General features: G+C 36.2%; 1 protein-coding gene across 1 annotated transcript in view; it reads right to left on the bottom strand.

The window, feature by feature from the left end:
- The window catches only part of Ccdc7 (coiled-coil domain containing 7), a 262,433-nt gene that overhangs the window by 127,864 nt on the left and 112,463 nt on the right, over positions 1-22,106 (bottom strand). Inside the window, exons 19-20 of the mRNA XM_063254066.1 lie at positions 453-560; positions 132-242 (exon numbers count right to left, since the gene is read on the bottom strand). Of these exons, the coding sequence (XP_063110136.1) occupies positions 132-242; positions 453-560 (219 nt within the window). The remainder of the gene's footprint in view (positions 1-131; positions 243-452; positions 561-22,106) is intronic.

Here is a 22,106-nt window from a genome sequence, read left to right as displayed (position 1 = left end):
TGCAGTTACTTTAGGGCATTCATATTTTAGTGTCACAGTATAAAATTCCTATAACTTATATGCATTTATGAACCAAAGAAAAAGACCTGAGTTTTTAAAAATTTAAAGTTATGTGTAATTATTGTACTTACTACTATGTCTTTCTTCTTTAGAAATACTTTGTTTCTTTACTTTCATTTCAAGTTTTGATGCTGCCTCTTGATGTTCAAGCATATGAGATGTGTCTGGTTCTGCATCTTGAGCTATAAAAGAAAACATGATCTAGATTGTGAAATAATCTTATGATAAAATTATAACCAAAACACAGAGTTACCTGTGTTTGTGGTCTAAAGTTTCCCCAAGGTATTCACATTTTAGGGTTAAAGTGTACATTTCTGTAAATCACATATATTTCTGAACCAAAAAGATCTAATTTGAAAATACTGAAGTTACGTAACAATTATTATACTTACTACTATGTATTCCTTCTTTGGAGGTTTTTTGTTTCCTTACTTGCATTCCATTTTTTGACATAGCATCTTGATGTTCAAGCAGAGTTTTGTTTGCTTCTTCACCTAGAACTACATAAAGAAAAAATGACTTTTATCATGAAACAATTTATGAAAAAATTCTTCTCAGGCTTTGTGTGCTCAGCAAGGGCAAAGAGAAACAGATGTGTGTCTGAATGCCGAGCACTGTCACTGGAAAGCATTTTCCTCTGAGAGATCAGTGCAGGCCAAGAAAACCAGAAGATCTGCCTCTGCCTGCTGAGAACTGCCTGCTGGGAAGGCCTTTTCCTCAGTGTGCCAGCGTGGGGATAGAAAACCAGAAGATCTGACTCTGCCTGCTGGATGCCTTCACCAGAAGCCCCTCTTCTCTGCATGCCAGTGTGCGTAAAGGGAGACAGACAAATCCATCTCTGCTTGCTGGGTTCTGTCACCAAAAGGCCACATCCCCAGGAGGCCAGTGTGGACAGACAGAACCAGCAAAACCACCTTCACCCTCAGTTAGCTGCCACTAGAAGGCTTCTTCCTGCAGGCAGCCACATGGAGCAGAGACACAGCCAGGAAAGCTCTGTGCATCTGTAGGCCACAATTGGAGGCCTCGGTTTCCTCAGGTAGCCTCACCCACCAGTAGAATCAGACAAACACACCCTTATGTGTCTGCCAGCATCATAGGAGTACCAGTGTAGACACACAGACTGAGACAAGCTGCCCCAACTACAGGTACCCCTGATCATCAGCAAAGCCCCAGTGCAGCTGCATAGATCTAGAGAAGCCTGCTCCATGCCTTCTACCTTCCTCTAAATCTGGAATTAGAGGAAACTGGATGCCTGTCTTATTCCCTTACACTGCCTAGGAGTACCAAACGTGGGAAGTGCTTGTAGCCCCAAAACCAGTTTGTTGGGAGGAACCCAAGAGAATGTCAAGAACAAGGAGCAAAAGGCAAAGGGAGAACTCTAGTCCACATAGAATATGTCTGGGAGATACAATCATAGAAGAAAACAGAAGTCACACACGTGATATCGTTGACGATAGGAACTGAAGTAAGGAAACAACTTCATGAGACTGTAAAAGCAGTCAAATCAGAAATGATGTCTCAGGTAAAAGAAGAAATCACACACATACTGAAAAAATTGTTTAGCAGGTCGAAAGAAGACATAGACATAAAAGAGAAGCATAGGAAAATGACAGAAACCTTGAATGAATGTAGAAAGGAATGACAATGAATGAAACAGATTCAAAGAGATATGCAGGAAATTAAAAATTCAATTGAAAGCTGGCAAAAATGCCTAAAGGAAACCAAAGATAAACTTTCAAACTTTAAAGATAGGATTGCAGTACGTGTTCATGAAAGGAATGATCCCAGAAAAATAACACGGAATCAGGAAATAATGGCTGCAAGATGATGCGAATAACTTAAGAGGGATCGGTGTCAGTGAACAAGCAGGGGTCAACACAAATGAACTGAAGTTATAAAGTTTTACTGAGAAACTCAGCAGGGAGCCAGGATCCGTGCTTTGTAAATGTCCTCAGCCTGTGCAAGAGGCAGGCACAGAGAGTAGCGAGTGGCCGGTGTACAATATAAAGGAGAAGAAGTGCCCCCACCTCTTTTGCTCTGGCTTTTGCTTCTGACCTGAAATATTGCCCAAGTGCCATGCAACCCTGTCTTGACACTGATTATGGATGGACATATCCAAAAACTGTGGGCTAAATAAACCTTTCCTTCCCTAATTTTGGGTGTCAGGTGTTTTGTCCCAGAAATGAGAGAAAAGCAACCAAGACAATAATACCTAACATGTTTGTGAAATGAGAATGTTTCAAATAAATTCATTAAAACTACTTTCACCATTTTCTAGTCAGATTTAGAATTATGGTAACTCAATTATAACTTTACAAAAGTGACAGAAATACTCATATATTTACATATAAGTTGACACAGTCACAGTGTATCAACCATAACACATATCATATAGTCTAGTATTAGTAACTATTTTGTTATTAACATATTATAAACCAGATGGATTTCATAGGCTAAACAATGAAAAAAAATATATATTTAAAACCAAGCTAGCACTTGCTTATAATTCCAGAGTTCTGGAAAACTTTGACAGAAAGGTCACAATTTTAAGCCCAGTCTGAGCCACTTAGCTACTTAGCCAGACATTGTTTCAAAACAAAGCAAAACAAGGACTGGGGATGTACCTCACTGTAAGGCCCCGTGTTCAAATCTCATTACTCCAAGAGTCAAAGAAGGGGGAAAAAAGAAAGAAAAGAGAGAAACTGAGCCCTGGGAACATTTTGTTCCACTGCCAAACTGTGTAACGGAGGTACAAGATTTTACTTCATTGCTGTAGTATGTAACTAGGGAAGGATGCTCTTGCCCATTACCAAGAGGTGCCCATCAACAGGTAAAGGACTCTCGTTAGCTATCCCCTTCCACCACTGCCTGGCCATGATATTCTATACAGCTAACCACTCATAGGAGTTGCTCAAAGAAATAATGCTCTGTGTTGTTGATACTTGTAGAAACTGAAAAGCTCCTCATGGCTAAGCAATCAGCAGGTACAACATTCAGCCCTTTTGGCTCAAGAATGTCCTCCAGACTGGGAATGTCCATCTACCACCTATCTAAGACACCTAGATCAGCTTCCCAATAAGGACACTGGAAACTCCCCTTTTTATTTGTAGGACTAGGCTTTTGAATAAGTCACATTCCTAGCCTCAAAACCTCATCTCTCAAACTTAACTGACTGGTTGTAGGGTCAGCAGCTGGACCTCATTCTGGTTTAGTCATTATGGCATTGTTTGTAACTGTAAAATAGGACTGTGTAAATATTTGAGCCCCAGAGACTGCTTGAATAAACTTATGTATATACTACATGGTTTTGCTGAGTAGATCAATCTGGGTTAGAAGTTGTTTTGAAACACTTCACTCCAAACTCTACTTGACTTAATGGTTTGTGTTGACAAGTCTGCTGTGATTCTGATTAGTTTTACTTTATAGGTGGTCTGTCTCTTTTGTCTAACAGCTATTAATATTCTGACCTTGTGCTAAATTTCTGGGAAACTTAAAGATGTATTTCTCAAATTCCATTCAGTATTTAGGACTTCCACAGTCTTATCCATCACCATCAAGTTATGTAAGGTCCCTAGGATCATACAAATGTGCAGGAGCTTCTGACTGGCTCTCCAGGTGTGAAACAACCCTGCTCCAATCTGCACTGATGCATCTGACTACTGCCTAGTGCCGTCCCACAGAGAAAACAGACACTGGTACAGCTGGAGCACTTTCTGTTTATATTCCTGCATACATTATCTTAAATGAATAAAGTCTTGTTAATTTCCATTCAGCTTGTTTTTATAATTGACCAAGTAAAAACTTGGTAGCTTTCTTTCTGACAAATTGGCACAGTGAACAATTAATTAAGGTAAAATTGCTTTCTGAAAGAAGCACTTGAGAAGAGCTCTTAAGTCCAAAGGCTCTTTTGAGAGCTACCTTTAGATAATTTGTGTAAGTCAGAGGCTCCCACAGAGAATATTCAGATGTAAGGATTTTATCTTGAGAATTGCTACTGTGTACTATGAGACTCTTTAGGAGATTGCTACTATATCTATCTTTAGCTCGGAGTGTAAATAAATGTTCTTTTATTTAGTTTCCCATTCACTGGTCAAGACACCTAGTAAGTGATGAAGTTAGATATTCAGAAGATCAGTTCTCAGAAACTGAGAAAAACAATACCTTAGCTGCTTGCTTATGGTCCTCCAGCAAAGGGAACTAATTTCACTGGTTCCATTTGAGTACACTGCTTGGTGAGATGCACCTAGTGATTACTCCTAGGTTAAGCATCTCCTTTTTATTTATGGTCAATTTATGACAGTAATTTATTGATACTGTTGATGTAATGAAAAAGAATGTAGAATCAGGATCATTTCGCTTAGTGATCCAAAGAGATCTAACAGACTTGGGTAATTGGTCTCCAAAGAGACCTAAAAGACTTGGGTAGCTGGCCTCCATGATAAAAGATTTTTAAATCAATGTAGGAGCCAGGTGTATGGCACAAACTCATAACCTTAGCACTGAGGAAGCTGATGTAGGAAGACTGCTAATTCAGGCCAGTTTGGGTTACATAAATAATATGAGGCCAGCATGGGCTACAGAATGATATCCTGTCCCTAAAACAAGAAAACAAGCCAATAAACAAATACCCCAAATAAAAAAATAAATAAACTAGGGCTTATGTGACTTTTCAAAATGTGTTGAACTCTTTCTTTGGAAAATCTTGACATATGTGGCCCAAGAAAACAAGGGGAAGAAGAAAACAAAAATAGCCTCTATCTTTCCTTAGAGGGGTACTAGATGAGGTCCTAAAGGCGCTATAGCCATTCATGAGTTTTCTCTACTGAAAAATATTTTAAATCAATTTTACAGATAATATAGCAACCTCCAAACCACTTTGGTGATCCTGAAACTCATAACTGATGGAACGAGGACAGAACATGAGATTTTTAACTAGACTAATATTTTTAGATTTATGTCACAATTAAGGGATAGCATGCTCCATTAAATCTCCTCAGGTTCAGGCAACTGGTCTACCATAGACTTTGAAATGTTAACTGACAAATTACTAGGCATAGGATAATGACAGCAGCCACATCCAAGGGAGCAATAATTACTAGCAGATGGAGCCATGAAAAAACTTTAAAAGACTAATTCCTGGAAAATCTGAGCAAGGCTTTCTTGAAATCTCTGGGTCTAGTTACCCAAGATGTAATCTCAAAGAAGGACCCTGATGAGCTCTTCACAAAAGTACTCATAGACAGGAAGGAGCCATGAAGCTCAAATAGCAACACTACTTTAAGAAACGGAGGTATCATTATACATTTCAGTAACAGTTGAACTTTTCCCCATGTGCTCCCCCAGGCTCCACTCTTCCATCATTCTTCTCTGAGGTTGACCTTTTTCACACTCTCTCTATATTCTGCCATACTTTTATTTTTGCATCTAACTTACTTCATTAAACATAATGATCTCTAGTTCTATCTATGTTGTTGAAAATAACTTTTTAATAGCTGAATAGTATTTCACTTATGTATATGTGTCACATTTTCTTTATCATTTATCAACTGAGGGACACTTAGGTTGACACTTCTCAACTACTATATATAGAGTTAATGTGAACATAGGAGTGCAGATGTCTTTTTGATGTACTGATTCCGTTTTGTTTGGATATACAACCAGGAATGCTAAATTATACCAAACATTTTAATCTTTCTCAAACTCCTTCAATATATAAAAGAAAGAAAGATGAAAATGGAAAATTCTAAGTTCATTTAGGAGACCAAAAACTACTGATACCAAAGGCATAGAAACATGCTATAAGAAAATTACAGACCAACTTCTTTGATAAACATGGATGCAAACAACCTCAACAAAATGACAGTAAAATAAATGCAATTGCATCAATTATATTGCATGATCATTGGGGTATGAAATTAGGAATGAATCATAGGAAGAACCCTGGAAAATTTACAAATATGTAGAAATTAAATGACATGTTTCAAAACAATTCATGGATCAAGAAAGAAATTAAAAGAGAAAATAAGTATCTAGAAATAAACTAAAATCATAACAGCACATCAAACAGAATGCAACAAAATCAGTTCTCAGCTTTTAACAGTACCTTCATAAAAGAAAAGGAATGATTCCTAATAGCAAACCTAATGTTTCAACTTATAGAATTAGAAAAGATGATAAAATAAGCTCAAAGTTGGCAGAAGAAAGGAAATAAAAGATTAGAAAAGAAATGAAATACAGACTAGAAAAATAAAATCAAGTTACACTTGAAATGATAAACTTTAGCTAGATTAAGAACATAAATTGCAAATAAATGAGAGGGAAAACATTAAAACTTGAGAAATACAAAGGACCATAAGAGAATAATTGAATAATGAATAATTTAGCATCAACAAATTGAATAACCTAAAATGGGTAAACTCCAAGAAACACAAAATCCCTTAAGATGGTAGTATTTGACTTTCTGAACCTGCTTTAGTTCATTTAGCACACTGTCCTCCAGCATAATAGTTACCAAGGATAGGATTTTCTTATGTTTATAAAGGCCAAATAACATCCCAGTATGCATATAAACTTCATTTTTTTATTAGGCTATTCTACCTCTTGGTTATTAAGAGTAATGAAATAAATATGAAAGTGCAAGTATATCTAATGTACTGATTTCATTTCTTTTGAATATATAGCTAGAAATCTGATTAAGAAATCTGATAGTATTTCTGTACCTTGTATTTTGAGGGATACTCATATAAAGATGTAAAATTTTAAGATTTATAGAAAAAAACATACTGAGATTGGACAAAGCAATGATCTTTTTGAGTATAATCCCAAAGGTACATGCAATAAAACTAAAAAATAAACCAATATGACTGTATCAGACTGAAAAGCTTATACATAGTATACAAAAAAAAAAGGATTTGATCAACAAATTAAAGAGATAGCCTATACGATGGGAAAAAAAACCTTTATAAATCATATATCTGATAAGCTGTTAATACCATATATAAGGACTAATAAGAAATAAACAATTTGACTTTAAAATGTGAAAACATTTTAATATACGTTCCTCAAAAGGTAAACTCATTGGGTATATCAAAAAATGTTCTATATCAGTAATTGTGAGGAAAGTGTAGATTAAAACCACAATAAAGTATCATTTCATATCTGTTAGAATGACTTATCAAGAACAAAAGAGAAGTGGTGGAAAAATGCGGAGGAAATGAAATTCTTGTGTACTTTTGGTATGAATACAGTGCATATAGCAATCATAGAAAAAATATTTTAAAAAACTAACTTATCTTCATAATAACAGTAAATTTTCTAGGATATTATGTGCCCTAACTCGATTTTCCTCTCTCTAGTTCCCCTGGTAGCCTTGTCAATCAACAGTCCCACACAACAGTGGATGTGAAACCCAGAGCTAACAGCCACCAAAGAGGCCAAAAATATGTTTGAAGGCACCATTTCCAGAAAAAGGCCATTTTTTTGGTGTGTCTAGATGCTTCTCTAAAAAAGCTACTTTGTTGAGGTCTGTATTTGTTTGACCTGACTAGAGCTCCCCTGGTATACATACTTTGTATCCCCAGGACATTTATCAAAAACAATCAGAGGAAATTATTTACATGGTAGCATCTGGGGTAACAAAAGTCTAACAAAAAATCTTTAAAAGCTTGGAAATAATGAGAAATGAGATTTTTTGAAGGGTAGCCTAATAAAACTGGAATTTTCCTAATAATGTAAAAGGCAAAGCATAAGGCTGTGTACGTGTCCAGGAAATACATACGTAATCCCAAATTTTTCATCTCTGGTTGATCTGTGATCAAGGAGGAAGTAATGGCTATCACGGAGTTATTTCTCTATTTCCTGAGTCTTCAAATTATGCCCCAGTTTTTAAGGAAAGCCTTTCTGCAAAGGTGAGAAACTTACTAATTTTAATACTTTTTTATTTAAAGAAAGACAAAACAAAACAGAAAATGGGCAGAAATAGTACATACTTTCAAAGAAAATAATAAACAGTAATAAATCACTAGTTAATGTTTACATATTATCCCCCTACAAATAATCGTTCAAGATACAAAAGTGGAGCATAGAAATGGGAATTCAACCAGGGAGACTGCAAATAGTTCTGTTCAACTATCCAACAAAAAATAAGTAATATGGCTATCAATCCTATACACTTAGACATATACAGATTTATCCATACCTTCATTTATGTTGAGACCAAACAAAACATAGGAGATTAAAATCATTATGAACAAAGCTTAATAGTATTGCTGGATTTCACATCATGACACTGCAGAATCAGCACTGGGTACTGCAGTGCCCCTTTTTTTCCTTCAAAGCATTTGTTCATTTCATCATGGGTTGTAAGGTCAGTTCTCATAAAGTGTTTATAGGTTTTACGCAAGCATGAGTCTTAACATGTATTTCTATCCTTTCTATATTAGAGGGAGAAACAGAACAGAACAGAATAGGACAGAACAAAACATATTCCTATAGACACATAAAACTAAAAAGACATGTAAAACTGCTGTATAACGAGTTCTATTACGGTTACTGTGCTATCTCTTGTTATCATCAACAGAACTGGCTATATTATCAGATAAAGTATAATTGAATATATCAGTTCATTACAGAATTAATAGAAATAAAACTTTGTAGATAGTGTAGCGCTAGAAAAAGAGGTAGTAGTCAAATCAGAATGGGTATCATAGTGAATTATTGTCATTTTCAGTATAGTTGTCTATACTCTTCGACTTGATGCCATCAACCAATCAGTTTTGAGTAAAATCTGTCAATAAAAAGCAGCAATCAAACAAACCAGATTTAACTAAGATCAGTCAAGATACAATAGTATAAATCATACAGGGATCCGGATTATGTTAATAGGAAATTAAAGATGACCACTGTGCTATATCCTGATATCTTCGAGACAGCTGTCTGTGCCCTCAGATCCAGTGATTATATACAAACTGGGATGGAATAAGTTCCATCCAAGCAGAGTAGAGCAAGTAATATGGGTTTTAATTCCTGATACACTATTAGCAATATTTTCTGCTGTCTTTTTTAAAGACTATTCCTCCCCTTTCACTCCTCCAGGATGTACTTGTATTTTTGTGTCTCCCCAACACTCTTGGTTTTATATTAGGGGGGCAACCTGCTATTTACCTAAGTGTTTCTGAAATTTCTCACTCCTGGACTTGATCTCTAGTTGTATTTCTTCACTTATTAAAGCCTGTCTTTTCAACCTATACATAAGTACTGGTCTATTTGCCCCTATTACTCTCTGGTTCCCTATCACATTGAGTTCTGTTTTCTCATATTTGATTTTAGTCCATATACCCTTCTTCAGGTTAATTATATTCCCTATAAAGAGCATCTTGGTGGACCCTATCTCTTGATCCACTCTGCCTGTGATTCTTTTTTCCCTTAAGTTAGTGTATCTAGGCCATCTATATTAGAAATTATATCCAATCTCCTGTGCCTCATTTCTGTTGTGCTCTTTTGCCATCATTAGTCTGTTTGTCTTCTTCATTTCACTTTTTGTTCCATTCATTGCGGCATCTCTGCCACTGTTCCTGAAATCTTGGTGCTTTTCTCTCTCTTTAGAATGTCCTGTAGTATTCTCTGTAGAATTGGATTGGTGGTTGCGAATTCCTCCAGTTCCTCCTTTCTCTTGGAAGCATCTTGTCTCCATTAATTTCTAGGGACAGTTGTGTAGGATAAGTCAACCTTGGCTGGAGGTTATTTGCTTTCAAGGTTTAGATTATCCACCCCCCCCCCCGCATGCTCTTCTCGATTTGATGGTTTGTGCTGAGAAGTCTGACGTAATTCTGATGGGTGTTCCCTTGTAAGTGATCTATTTCTTGTCTCTGATACCTTTTAATATTTTGTTCTTATATTGGATTTCTATTATTATATGCCTGGGTGTAGTTCTGTTTTGATTTTAAGTGGCTGGAGTTCTATATGCCTCATACATCTGAGTATCTTTTGCTTTTCCTATGTTTGGGAAGTTTTCCTTAATTATTTCTGCAAGTATCCTTTGCAGTTGCTTTGTTTGTACCCCTGCTTCATCATTCACATTCTTTATTCTTAAGTTATAGATCCTCTTGTCATCTTGTAGCCTTTGTATTGTTACTGCTTGTTTCTTTGTTTTTTAAGAAATTTTTCTTTTCATGTTCCCACATTGCAAACCTGTCCTCCAGTTCGGATAGTCTATCCTTAGTTTCTTTCAAGCAGTTTTGCCTGCTTTCAAAGGAGTTTTACTGGTAATCTCTTTGAACCTGCTTCATGTATTCTATGTTTTCTCTATTTTCTCCATCAAACAATTCCCCCCCCCCCACTTTTTTTTTTGTTCTTCCATTCTTCCATCTGTTTTTTTCTTGGGAGGTACTTATCAGTTCTTTAACTATTCTACTTATATCGTGCTTTACTTGGTTAAATACTTCACTTTTGCACTCATCTATGAGGTCCCGAAGATATTGTTTTATTTCTATTCATGCCTTGTCGGATATTGCATATTTTCTGTCCTCATTCTCCTTTGCATTTACCATTCCTGGATCAATGTTCTCAGGATTAGGGACTGAGGACCCTTTTTTGTTGTTCCCTCTTCCCATACTTTTTGCTCCTTCCATACAAGCATATATAGGAGGCCCACTTTCTTTCTTTGTTGGTTACAATTTGTTTGAATAGTGTTGGCTAGGTGTTCCCACCCACTGTAGTGTACTAGGGACACACACACACCGGGGCAGCCTATGATGGCCCTGGCCCTCCAGGTCAGTCAACCTGCTGAAGGCTTCACTGTGTTAGGGTGCACTGCCAGGCGTAGGGACTTGATTTGGGCTAGCCTATTGGGTCTTAGTCCACAGTGTTACCCATGTCCAGTGCACCCACCAATCCCTCTTGAGAAGGGAGTAATCGGCTGAAGTCACTGCTGCTCCTTGTTCTAGCCTATCTGCCCGGTCCCAGAATGTCGTCTGTTGAAGCTCTCCCTTCTCTATGGAAGAGTTTTTATTCCTCTCACTCACCACAGGTGGATGTGGGTTCCCCGCCATCTCTATTCTCAATTCAGTTCGCCAACTCCTGCCCTCGGTGCAAATGGCTCTCCAGTGAGTTGAAGTTGGCGGGCTATCGTGGCTGTGCCAGTTCAAGCACAGCAGTTGCAGTGAGTCCAAGCAGGGAGTTCAAGCGGCAGCGCTGAGACTGTAAGCTGTTCCAATCGTATCACCAGGACTGTATTTTTAATTGGCTTTTCTCAGCTTAATTTGTTCCTGGATTGGGAGGGTCTATCTCTCTCTGTTCGAGGCTCCCCACACTGCATTATTTTTGGAATCTAAGTTGACTATCTCAGAGAGCCTCTCTCTGTTGCTTGCTATTATCTATCTACCATCTTCAGAACTCCATTCAATTTTAATATATTTAAAGAAATGTTTGTATAATTATTGGCTGACCAATAAGCTTAATCTTTAGAGAACTAGGTCAAGAAACTCAGGAAACAAACAAAACAACAATAACAACAACAAAGACAAAATCAAAGAGAATTATCTCAGTTTAGAGTTTCACATTGTATTATTTTAAAGTTCATAGCCAACAAAAAATAATCATAAGACATGCACTGAAACATGAAAGCAGCCAATACACAGAAGAAAAAGGGCAATTAAAACTTTCCCCGAGGAACCCCATATGGTGGATTTAGTAGACAATGATTTAAAGTCAGTTAATTAAAATATGTTCCATTAACTAAAGAAAAACATGTCTAAAGAATTTTAAAAAATTATAATATTTTACCACCAGAGAATTACCAATAGCAATAAAGTTTTTGAACAACCAAGTAACATTCCTGGAGTTAAAAAGTCTAGTAACTTAAATAAAAATAGGGAATCAAAAGCATATTTTAAAACAAAAGAATTAGTAAAACTAAGGATATTTAAAATGATTGGAGATAAAAAGAATGCAAAAACAGATCCTGAGACTAGCGGAAAACTAGTAGGTACAAAAACTACTATAATTTGCATCTTATCCTAATGCATATTGGTGCCAAGTTGGCACACAGTGGACTGTGATGGCTCCTTTTATGTGTTGCCTTAGGTGAGGCTGTGGTTCCTAAGTCAAATTAGTCTAGGTATTGCTCTGAAAGTATTTTTTTTTTTTTTATGTGACTAGTATTTCAACCAGTAGGTTTTGGATAAACTAGATTGCTTTCAATAATGTGAGAATGCCTCATTTAAACTACTCAAGGCCTTAAAAGACTGAGGTCTCTACTTGCAGTGTGGGGGAGGAGAGCAAGAAGTCAACAAGAAGCTAAGACCTCCTGTGAGTTGGTGTGATGCACTGGCTGACTGAGGGAGAGCCAGAGGCCAGTCTACACAGGTTGTGGTAGCCAGTGAGGTAAAATACAACTTAATGCTTGTGGTGTTTAGTGTTCCACTGACGTTGTGGGTCTGAAGCTGGGAGTCTGATCATCTACTTAGAGGATAACAATACATCGTATAGCATACATGGGGGCATCTCCTGAAGACGGTAGCCATTATTCCCCATTATCTTATTTCAAAATCCTGGATTATTCTCATTGGTTTTTTTTCTCTTTTCTTTTTGAGACGGGGTCTCGCTATGCAGTTCAGGCTGACCTTGAGCCCACTTTGTAGCCCAGGCTGGTCTCGAACTCACAACGATCCTCCTGCCTTAGCCTCTCGTGTACGGGATTACAGGCATTAGCCATCATGACCGGCTGTTTGGTTGGGTTTTATTCTACTTTAGCTTGTTTAATTTTATTATATTTGATGGCATGGGCAGCTGTTTCAAAGACAACAAGATATATTACAGAGGCCATTTTGGATTTACTAATATCTTGTTTTGAAATCCTGTATTGCATTCATTGTTCTGTTTTTATTGGTTCTATTCTGTTCATTTTGTTTGATTTTATTATGTATGAAGGTATGGACAGCTATTCTGAAGACAAAAAGACACATTGTGGTAACCATTCTTGATTTCCTATTATTTTGTCTTGAAATCCTGTGTCCCTTATACTGAATTGTTTTGATTGGATTTATTTTGTTTTATTTTGTTTGGTTTTATTCTCTTTAACATAAAGTTTAAACAAAGAAAAAGAAAATAAAAATAGGTAAATATAATAGATGTTAATAATAAAACATTCCAAGATATAAAGCGAAATGGTACAGCTATAAGAACAGAAATTTACAATTACAGTAGAAAACTTAACCCATTTAATTTAGTAATTATAGAGTACATATATCAATCTTCAATAAAGATTTAGAAGTATATGAACAAGATAATTACAAAAGAAATGTGAAAGACAATTGTAGCCACATGCATAAATTATGAAACAAAATTCTCCTGAATTAGGTTGAAAATAACTTTATAACAACTTAATTAGAGCAACAAATCAACCTCTTAAAAAGATCTAGAATCTGGAAAATAGTAACTTGGTGGAGAAAAGGAGGGAGGTGGGTCCCCAAGACGCAGGAAAGATCTGAAGAGAGAATTGGAACCCAGAGAGAAAATTGAAGAGATAGACCTCAATGCAAAAACAGAAACATGAAAGGGGCAATCTGTACTTTCTTTCCTGTGCTTTCTTCTGTATCATGGTTTGTGAGAAAGGAAGACTGAATCTACAGAGACCAAGTGAAGTGTGCATCTCCAGAGACCTTCAGGGAGAAACTCACCAGGGGAATGGAGCAAAAATGTTGTGTGTAGTGTGCAGCTGGTGAGTGACTCCAGTCCAAGCATCTGCCATATCCATATCCTAGTAAGGGGCCAAGTGACCCTGATACTCAGAACTCCCAGTATTAAACTGCCGCAGTGACAGGGTGATGGACACCCACAGGAGACATCCACGGTCAGAGAGCCATGGTCAGGGAGCAAGAGTATATTAGAGCCTAAATGACTCTGGCTCCTCTCCACGATGAGACCAGGGTCAATCTAAATTTTCATGGGTTTGAAGTACCCAGAAGCTGCATCCTGTCCTCATCTTACTACCAGCTTGCTAGCAACTGTCCAGCATGGATCTGGGCTACTACTGCCTCCTGTCTATCAGTGAACGGAGAGTCATGACCTGAAGTAGACACTGACACAAACCTGTAGAGCCCAGGAGAAAACCACACATTGGACATAACTGAAAACTTTTTTTTTCATTTCTTTTTGTTTTCTCTTATTTTTGTTTGTTCATTTGGTTTTTAAAAAATTGGTGTGTGTGTGTGTGTGTGTGTGTGTGTGTGTGTGTTCATAAGAAATGGAGAGAAACTGAAAGATTTTCCTCTAACATTAGAAACAAGACAAGGACATTTTCTACCCCTACTTCTGTTTAAGCACTTAGCAGTCAAATAGTTTAAATACAGAGTGACCAAAAATTGCATGTTTTTTGTTAATATTTTAAGATAATACAACAAGAAACATAAAAACAAAAATTTTATAAAGTTTATTCGATACAAGAATTAACTGGTTGAAATAACACCTGCCCAAGAATGCTTGGGATGGCCAGTATGTACACGAATGGGTTGCCCAAGTGACGCTCAGGGTAAATTGCTAAGCAATTAATATAGTTGAAACATTAGCTAGCACAGTAAGAGAAAAGTGATATAGGAAGGGAAGAAAACATTAAATTATGTTTATCTGCTAATGACATGGTCTTCTATATAGAAGACCCCAGAAACTTTGCCAAAAGACACCTAGAAGTAATATCCAAATCTGGCAACGTAGCAGGATACAAACACAACATTCAAAAATCAATAGTGCTCCTGTACACCAATAACAGACTTACTATGAGGAAAGTAAGGGAAGCAATACCTTTTACAATAGCATCAAGAAAAATGAAATATTTATGAATTGACCTAACCAACAAAGTGAAAGACCCATATAATGAAAACTATAGTACTATATATAAAGAAGGTTGACAATCAGAAAATGGAAAGATAACCCCTGATCCTGGAAAGGCAGAACCAATATAGTCAAAGTGATCATATTTCCAAAGTTTTTTTTATGTAGATTTAATAGAATTCCAATCAAAATCTCAATAACATTTTTTTCAAAACTCGAAAAAGTAATCCTAACATATGGAATCCAAAGAGACTTAAAATAGCAAAAGCATTTCTGGGTAACAAGGGCCAAGGAGGGCTCATCACAATCCTGAATCTCAAGTTATACTGCAAAGCTACAGTGATTAGAAAAAGCATATATTGGTATAAAAACAGATTTGTGGATCAAGGGAACAGAACAGAAGATACAGAAACAACATCATGCACACTTGGCTATGTTACTTTTGACAAAGGAGCAAATCACTTCACTGGGGGTAAAGTAGTCTCGTTAATAAATGGTGCTAGGAAAACTACATATCCACATACCAAAGCTGAACCTAAACCCACAGCTCTCACCATGCACTACCTAAAATCAAAACAGATCAAAATCTAAACATTAGAACAAAACACTTAATCTGCTGGCATAGGTGTGGGCAAAGATTTCCTGAATAAAACCCTTATTACAAAGAAATAATTCCAGTGGCTGAAACTGAAGACTGATCACACATTCAGGGCTAAAGCAAGACCAGTCCAAGAAAAAAGAGCATCTGAAGAGAATTATGTGAACAAGTTGCTCCAGCTTTGAGAATTTGAGGTACCTGTTGGCTGCCATGCAAACAGGTTGCCACACAGAAAGGTGTCATGTGACGTCAACCTGCCAAAGGTATAAATAAATGCACTGCAGTGGTCAAGCAGTTCCTTTCCTCCCATCCAGGGAGAGGGATCCATTTTACCTCAGTTTTCTGTATTCTGACCCTTATCTTTATTTTTCTATTCTCCCACTATCCTTTCCTCTGGCAACTTTGAGAGCTGCACTAGGTGTGGCATTCCAAGAAGCAACAAATCGGATCATATGAAGTTGAAAAGCTTTTGCACAACAAAGGAAATCACTAACAGAGTAAAGAGACAATTTGCAGAATGGGAAAAAGTTTTGCAAGCTGCTCCTCAGACAAAAGACTAATATGCAAAATATACAAAATACAAAAATTAGATCCCCCCAATTTAAGACTCAATTAATAAATGATTATCTGAAATGATATATTTCTCAGGTGAAGAAATAAAAATGGCAATAAATACATTAAAAATGTGCAGTAATGTTGACCATTTCAGAAATACAAATTACAACAACACTGAGATTCCACACACTACAAAAAGAATGACTACCATCAAATAAATAATAATATAAGAAGATTTAGGGAATTTATGAATAAGTGGAATTAAAATAACAAACCCCTGCACTTGAGTCCTGGCTGGGCCCTGCCCAGAGACTTCCAGATAAGCCAGGAGCCTCCACGTGTGAACTGAAGCCTGCCACAGCAATCCCTACCTAGTTGTGCGGTTATGGGATTACTTGGAACATGGCAGGCCGCACACAGCATCTCCAAACAGTCCAGGACCTTAGAATCACCATTTGGATCCTGTCTGGGCCCCACCAAGCAACCTCCAGGTATCCAGGAGCCACCACATGTGAGATGAACCCTGCCACAGTGATCCCTACCTACCTGTGCAGCTGCACGACTTTGTTTGGAATCTGGTAAGGCCCCACCCAGAGATACAAAGAAGCTGGGAAGTTTTGGTGTGCCACATGGGATGAAGGCCTGCCCCATGTACTCTACATACCATTCAGCCTTAGTATGCCACTCAGAACTGGTAAGGCCCTGCCTAGTGACCTCAAGCAGCCAGGGAGCTTGAGTGAGCCATATATGGAGTGCTCAAGGTCCACGCACTGCACACACCCCCAATCTGGTGAGCCTTTGAATACCACTAAGTGACTGGGGATTGCAGGAAAATGACAAAATGAAAGAGCCAAATGCAATCTCAAACCTCCAGCCCATCCCAAACAAGTTTAGGAGACATGGACATAGAAAAAGTGTAAGCCATATACTTGAAACCTCTGAAATGATAGCAACTGAAGTAAAGAAGCAACTCCATGAATTTGTAAAGAACTCAGGTCAGAAATAATCTCTCCAGTAAAAGAAAAAATGATAAACATAATAAAAAAAATGCTGACCATCTAAAGAAGACATAGTTAAAATATTGAAGAACACTGCAAAAAGATGGAAAACTGGCATGAACGCTGTAAGAAAGAAACAGAATGCATGAAACAGATTCAAGGAGATATCCAGGAAATCAAAATTTTCATCAAAAGCTAGAAAAACCACATGAATGAATGTGAAGATAGATTTTCAGGTCTGGAAGACAAGAGATTGCAGCTAGTGAACAAGAAAGGAAACATCTTTTAAAAATAACAAGGAATCAGGAAATAATAATTCAATTGCAAGATGATGCAAAGAAAAATAATATAAGATTGATAGGTATAAATGAAAAAGGTGATAAAACAAATGATATCAAAATACTTTATGCAGAAATAACAGCAGAAAATTTCCCAAACATGGGAAAGGGAACAGACATACAGAGGAGTGAAGCATATACAACTTCAAATAGCCATAACCAAAATAAATCTATACTCAGACACATAATAATCAACATCCAAGAAATTCAGCATAAGAACAGAATATTAAAAGCTATTAAAGAAAAGAGAAGACAGATCACCTATAAAGGAAAGCTTATCAGAATCACAGCAGACTTCTCAACACAAACAATGAAGTCAAGAAGTGCATATAGTGAAATATTTCAAATCCTAAAGGAAAATGACTTCTAACCCACATTGATGTACCTTACAAAACCGTCTTTCAAAATTGATGGAGAAATAAGAAACTTCCATGACAAAGAACAGCTGAAGAATTTTATAACTACCCAACCAACACTGAAAAGAATACTGGAAGATATTCTCAACAGAATAAAAATACCTATGATTAAAAAACTACCTATGATTCCAAGAATACCAACAGAAAAAAGTCACTAAGCACAGCAGATGTTTGAAAAGAGGGGAAAGGTAAAGAACGAACAGCAGAAAGAAAACATGACAGAAATAAGCCAATATATATCAGTTATAACAATTAATGTAAATGGTCTCAATCAATTAAAAGGAACATACTGGCAGAATGCCACAAGAAACAAGATCCAACCATATGCTGTTTAGAAGAAACCAATCTAATTCAAAAGGAGATTCATAAACTGAAAGTCACAGGATGGAAAACAATACTTCATGCAATAGGAACTCCTTCAAAAAGAGGGGTAGCTTTAATGTTTACAGACAATGTGAACTTCAAACCAAAAATGATCAAAAAGATAAGCAACGTTACTACACACTACTTAGGAGAAAGCTTCTAGAGTAACAGATAAAAATCCTAAATATATATGCACCAAATATGGGAGCATCCAGCTACATAAAATAAATACTAAAAGAAATGAAAAATCAAATAAGCAATAACACAATTACAGTGTGAGGCCTTAACACCCTACTAATACAAAGAGACATATTAACTAGGAAGTCAGCAAAGAAACAACAGAATTGAATCAAACTTGTGAACAAATAGACTTAGTAGACCTGTATAGAGTGCTCCATCCAACAACATCAGAATATACATTCTTCCCAGCTGCACATGAGACATTCTCTAAAATAGACCATATACTAGCCCATAGAATATGCTAAAGTAATGCAAAAGAATCAAAATTATTCCCATCCATATTATCTGGCCATAGTGTCATGAAACTAGAAAGTAATGCAAAAAGAAACTGCAAAAATCCATAAACACATGGAAATTAAATAATATACTCTTGAACAATCAATGGGTCACAGAGGAAATTAAAGAAGAAACTAAACAATATCTACAAGTAAATGAAAATACAAATACAACTTACTGGAACCTGTGGGATGCAATGAAAGCAGTTTTAAGAGGAAAATTTATTGCAGTGAACTCTCACATCAGGAAAATAATGAATACAAACAATCTAATGCTACACCTCAAACATTTAGAAAAAGCAGAACAAGTCAAGGCCAACACCAAAAAAAAGGAGGAAATTATAAAGATCAGTGTGGATATCAATGCAATAGAGACTAAGAAAACAACACAAAGAATCAATGAATAAAAAAGTTGGTTCTTTGAAAGAATAAATAAAATTGATAATCCTCTAGCTAATTTTATTTTTAAAAAGTACAGAAAAATTCAAATTCATGCAATAAGGAATGAAAAGTGCAAAATCACTACAGACCCTGTGGAAATACATAAGGTCATCAATACCTACTTGAAAAACCTTTACCCTCATAGGTTTAATAACAAATAAGAAGTGGAATGATTCTTAGAAACATTTGAATTGCCAAAATTGAATGAATAAGATATAAAACTGCTGAACCACCTGATTTCAATTAATGAAATTGGAAATGTAATTGGAACCTTACCAACAAAGAAAAATCTAAGTCTACAGAGATTCACTGTCAAATTTTACAAGACATTGAAAGAACATTTAATTCCAACACTACTCAAACTCTTCAAACAAATTGAAAGGGAAGCAATCCTCCCTAACTCGTTCCTGGAAGCAAATATTACTCTAATACTATAACCTAAGAAAGAGAACTACAGGCCAACCTCATGAACATAGATGCAAAAATTCTCAATAAAAGACTGGCAAACAGAATGAAGCAAGTCATCAAGAAGATTTTACAGCATGGCCAAGAGGGATTCATCCCAGGAATGCAAGGATGGTTCAACATATGCAAATCAATAAACATAATACACCAAATCAACAGAGCCAAAGACAAGAATCATATAATCATTTCAATAGATGCAGAAAAAGCTTTTGATAAAGCCCAACACTCATTCACGATAAAAACCCTTTGGAAAATTGGAATACATGGGCTTTATCTCCATCTGATAAAACTCATCTATAACAAGCCAACAGCCAGCATCATTTTAAATGATCGAAACCTGAAATGTTTCTAAAATCAGAATAAGAACAGAACAAGAACAAGAACAAGAACAAAAACAAGAAAGGATGTCTACTATCACCATGCCTATTCAATACAGTATTGGAAACCTTAGCCAGAACAATTATACAAGAGAAAGAAATAAAAGGAATTAGAATAGGAAATGAGGAAGCGAAATTATCATTATTTGCAGATGACATGATAGTCTACACAGAAGACCCTCAAAACTATACTGAAAGACTTCTAGATGTAAAAACCAAATTTAGTAATGTAGCTAGATAGGTCAACACTCAAAAATCAATAGCATTCCTACATACAAACAACAAATTCAATGAGAGAGAAATAAGAGAAACCACACCCTTCACAATTGCATCCAAAAAATGAAATACTTAGTAATCAATCTAACAAAGGAAGTGAAAGATCTATTCAGTGAAAATTACACTACTCTAGAAAAAGAAATCAAAGAGGAACTCAGAAAACAAAAAGTCATTGCTTGTTCATGGAGAGGAATAACAAACATTGTGAAAATGGCCATTCTCCCATAATTGTTACAGAGATTTAATGCAATTCCAATCAAAATACCATTAGCATATCTCACAGATCTAGAGAAATCATTCCTAAAATTTATCTGGAACCAGAAGACCTAGAGACCTAGAGTAGCACAAGCAATTCTGGGCAACAAAGGAAAAGCAGGAGGCATCACAATCCCTGACTTGAAGTTATACTACAAAGCTACTGCAATAAAATCAGCATGTTAATGGAATAAAAGCAGACCTAAAGATCAATGGAATAGATTAGAAGATAACCACAATTACAAACACACTCAGCCACCTTATCTGTGACAAAGGGGCCAAATACGTTCACTGGAAGATAGTCTCTTTATTAAGTGGTGCTGGAAAAACTGGATTTCCATATGCGAAAACTAAAACTAGACCATGCACAGAACTAAAGTCAAAATAGATCAAAGATCTAAATATTAAAAGAGAAACATTAAATCTACTGGAAGACGAAGTAGGTAGAAATCTTGAAGACATAGGAGTCGGCAGAGAATTGATGAACAAAAATCAAACTGCACAGGAAATACTTCCAAGAATCAGCAACTGGGATCATGTCTTATTAAAAAGTTTTTGCATGTCAAAAGAAATCTCCAACAGAGTGAAAAAATCTATGAATTGAAAAAAAAATCTTAGTTAACTGTCCCTCAGATAAAGGACTCCTATCTAGGATATATAAAGAATTAAAAAAAATCAGATCCCCGAAATTCAAAGATCTAATCCAAAAATGGGCATCTGAGATAAATAAACACTTCTCAGCTGAAGCAATACAAATGGCAAATAAATACATGAAAAAATGTTCAACATCATTGGTCATCAGAGAAATGCAAATTGAAACCACACTGAGATTCCATCTCACTTCAGAAAGAATGGCCTGGGTCAAGAAAACCACCAATAATAAATTCTGGAGAGGCTGTGGGGAGGGAAAATGGAAAACTTCTGCCTTGTTGGTGGGAGTGTAGACTGGTGCAACTACTGTGGAAATCAGTGTGGATGTTTCTCAAAAAGCTGTAATTGGAGGTCCCATTTGACCCAGCTATTCTACTTCTGGGCATATTCCCAAAAGAACTGAAAACATCATACTACAGTCATATATGTGCAACCATGTTTATAGCAGCACAATTTGTAATAGCTAAATCTTGGAAATAAATGCCCATAAACCAAGAAATGTATTAAAAAGGTGTGTTTTTATACAATGTACTACTACTCAGCTATAAAGAAAGACCACATTGAGGCTTTTACAGGTAAATGGAAGTGACTTGAGACCATACTCATAAATGAAATGAGTCAAATTCACATGTGTAAATAATGTATTGTTTCCCTAGTGTGAGAAACTGAAAGAGTAAATAAGATATATAATCTTCAACAAATACTGTGAAAGGGTAAGAAACTTCTCAAAGAGGAAAAAATAACTCAGACAGGGATAGAAAGGAAGAGAAAAGATAGAAATTTGTATATATACACATAAGATTTCTTAGATGATTATACTACTAATTCTATTAGTTCTTGAAACAAAACAGTTAACATCTATTGGATTAGATCAATTTTGCATGAGTATATCTGGTAATTCAAATAAGACTTTTGAAGAAAACTACGCAAAATAATAAAATTTGTTGTTCCTACCATCTTGTCTTGAAAGCC

This window comes from Cavia porcellus, unplaced genomic scaffold (assembly GCF_034190915.1).
Source record: "Cavia porcellus strain 051 isolate PalLab524CR breed Dunkin Hartley unplaced genomic scaffold, mCavPor4.1 scaffold_7, whole genome shotgun sequence".
Taxonomy (NCBI): domain Eukaryota; kingdom Metazoa; phylum Chordata; class Mammalia; order Rodentia; family Caviidae; genus Cavia; species Cavia porcellus.
The sequence above is the reverse complement of the archived record's forward strand: the minus strand, read 5'-3'. Positions and strand labels throughout refer to the sequence as shown.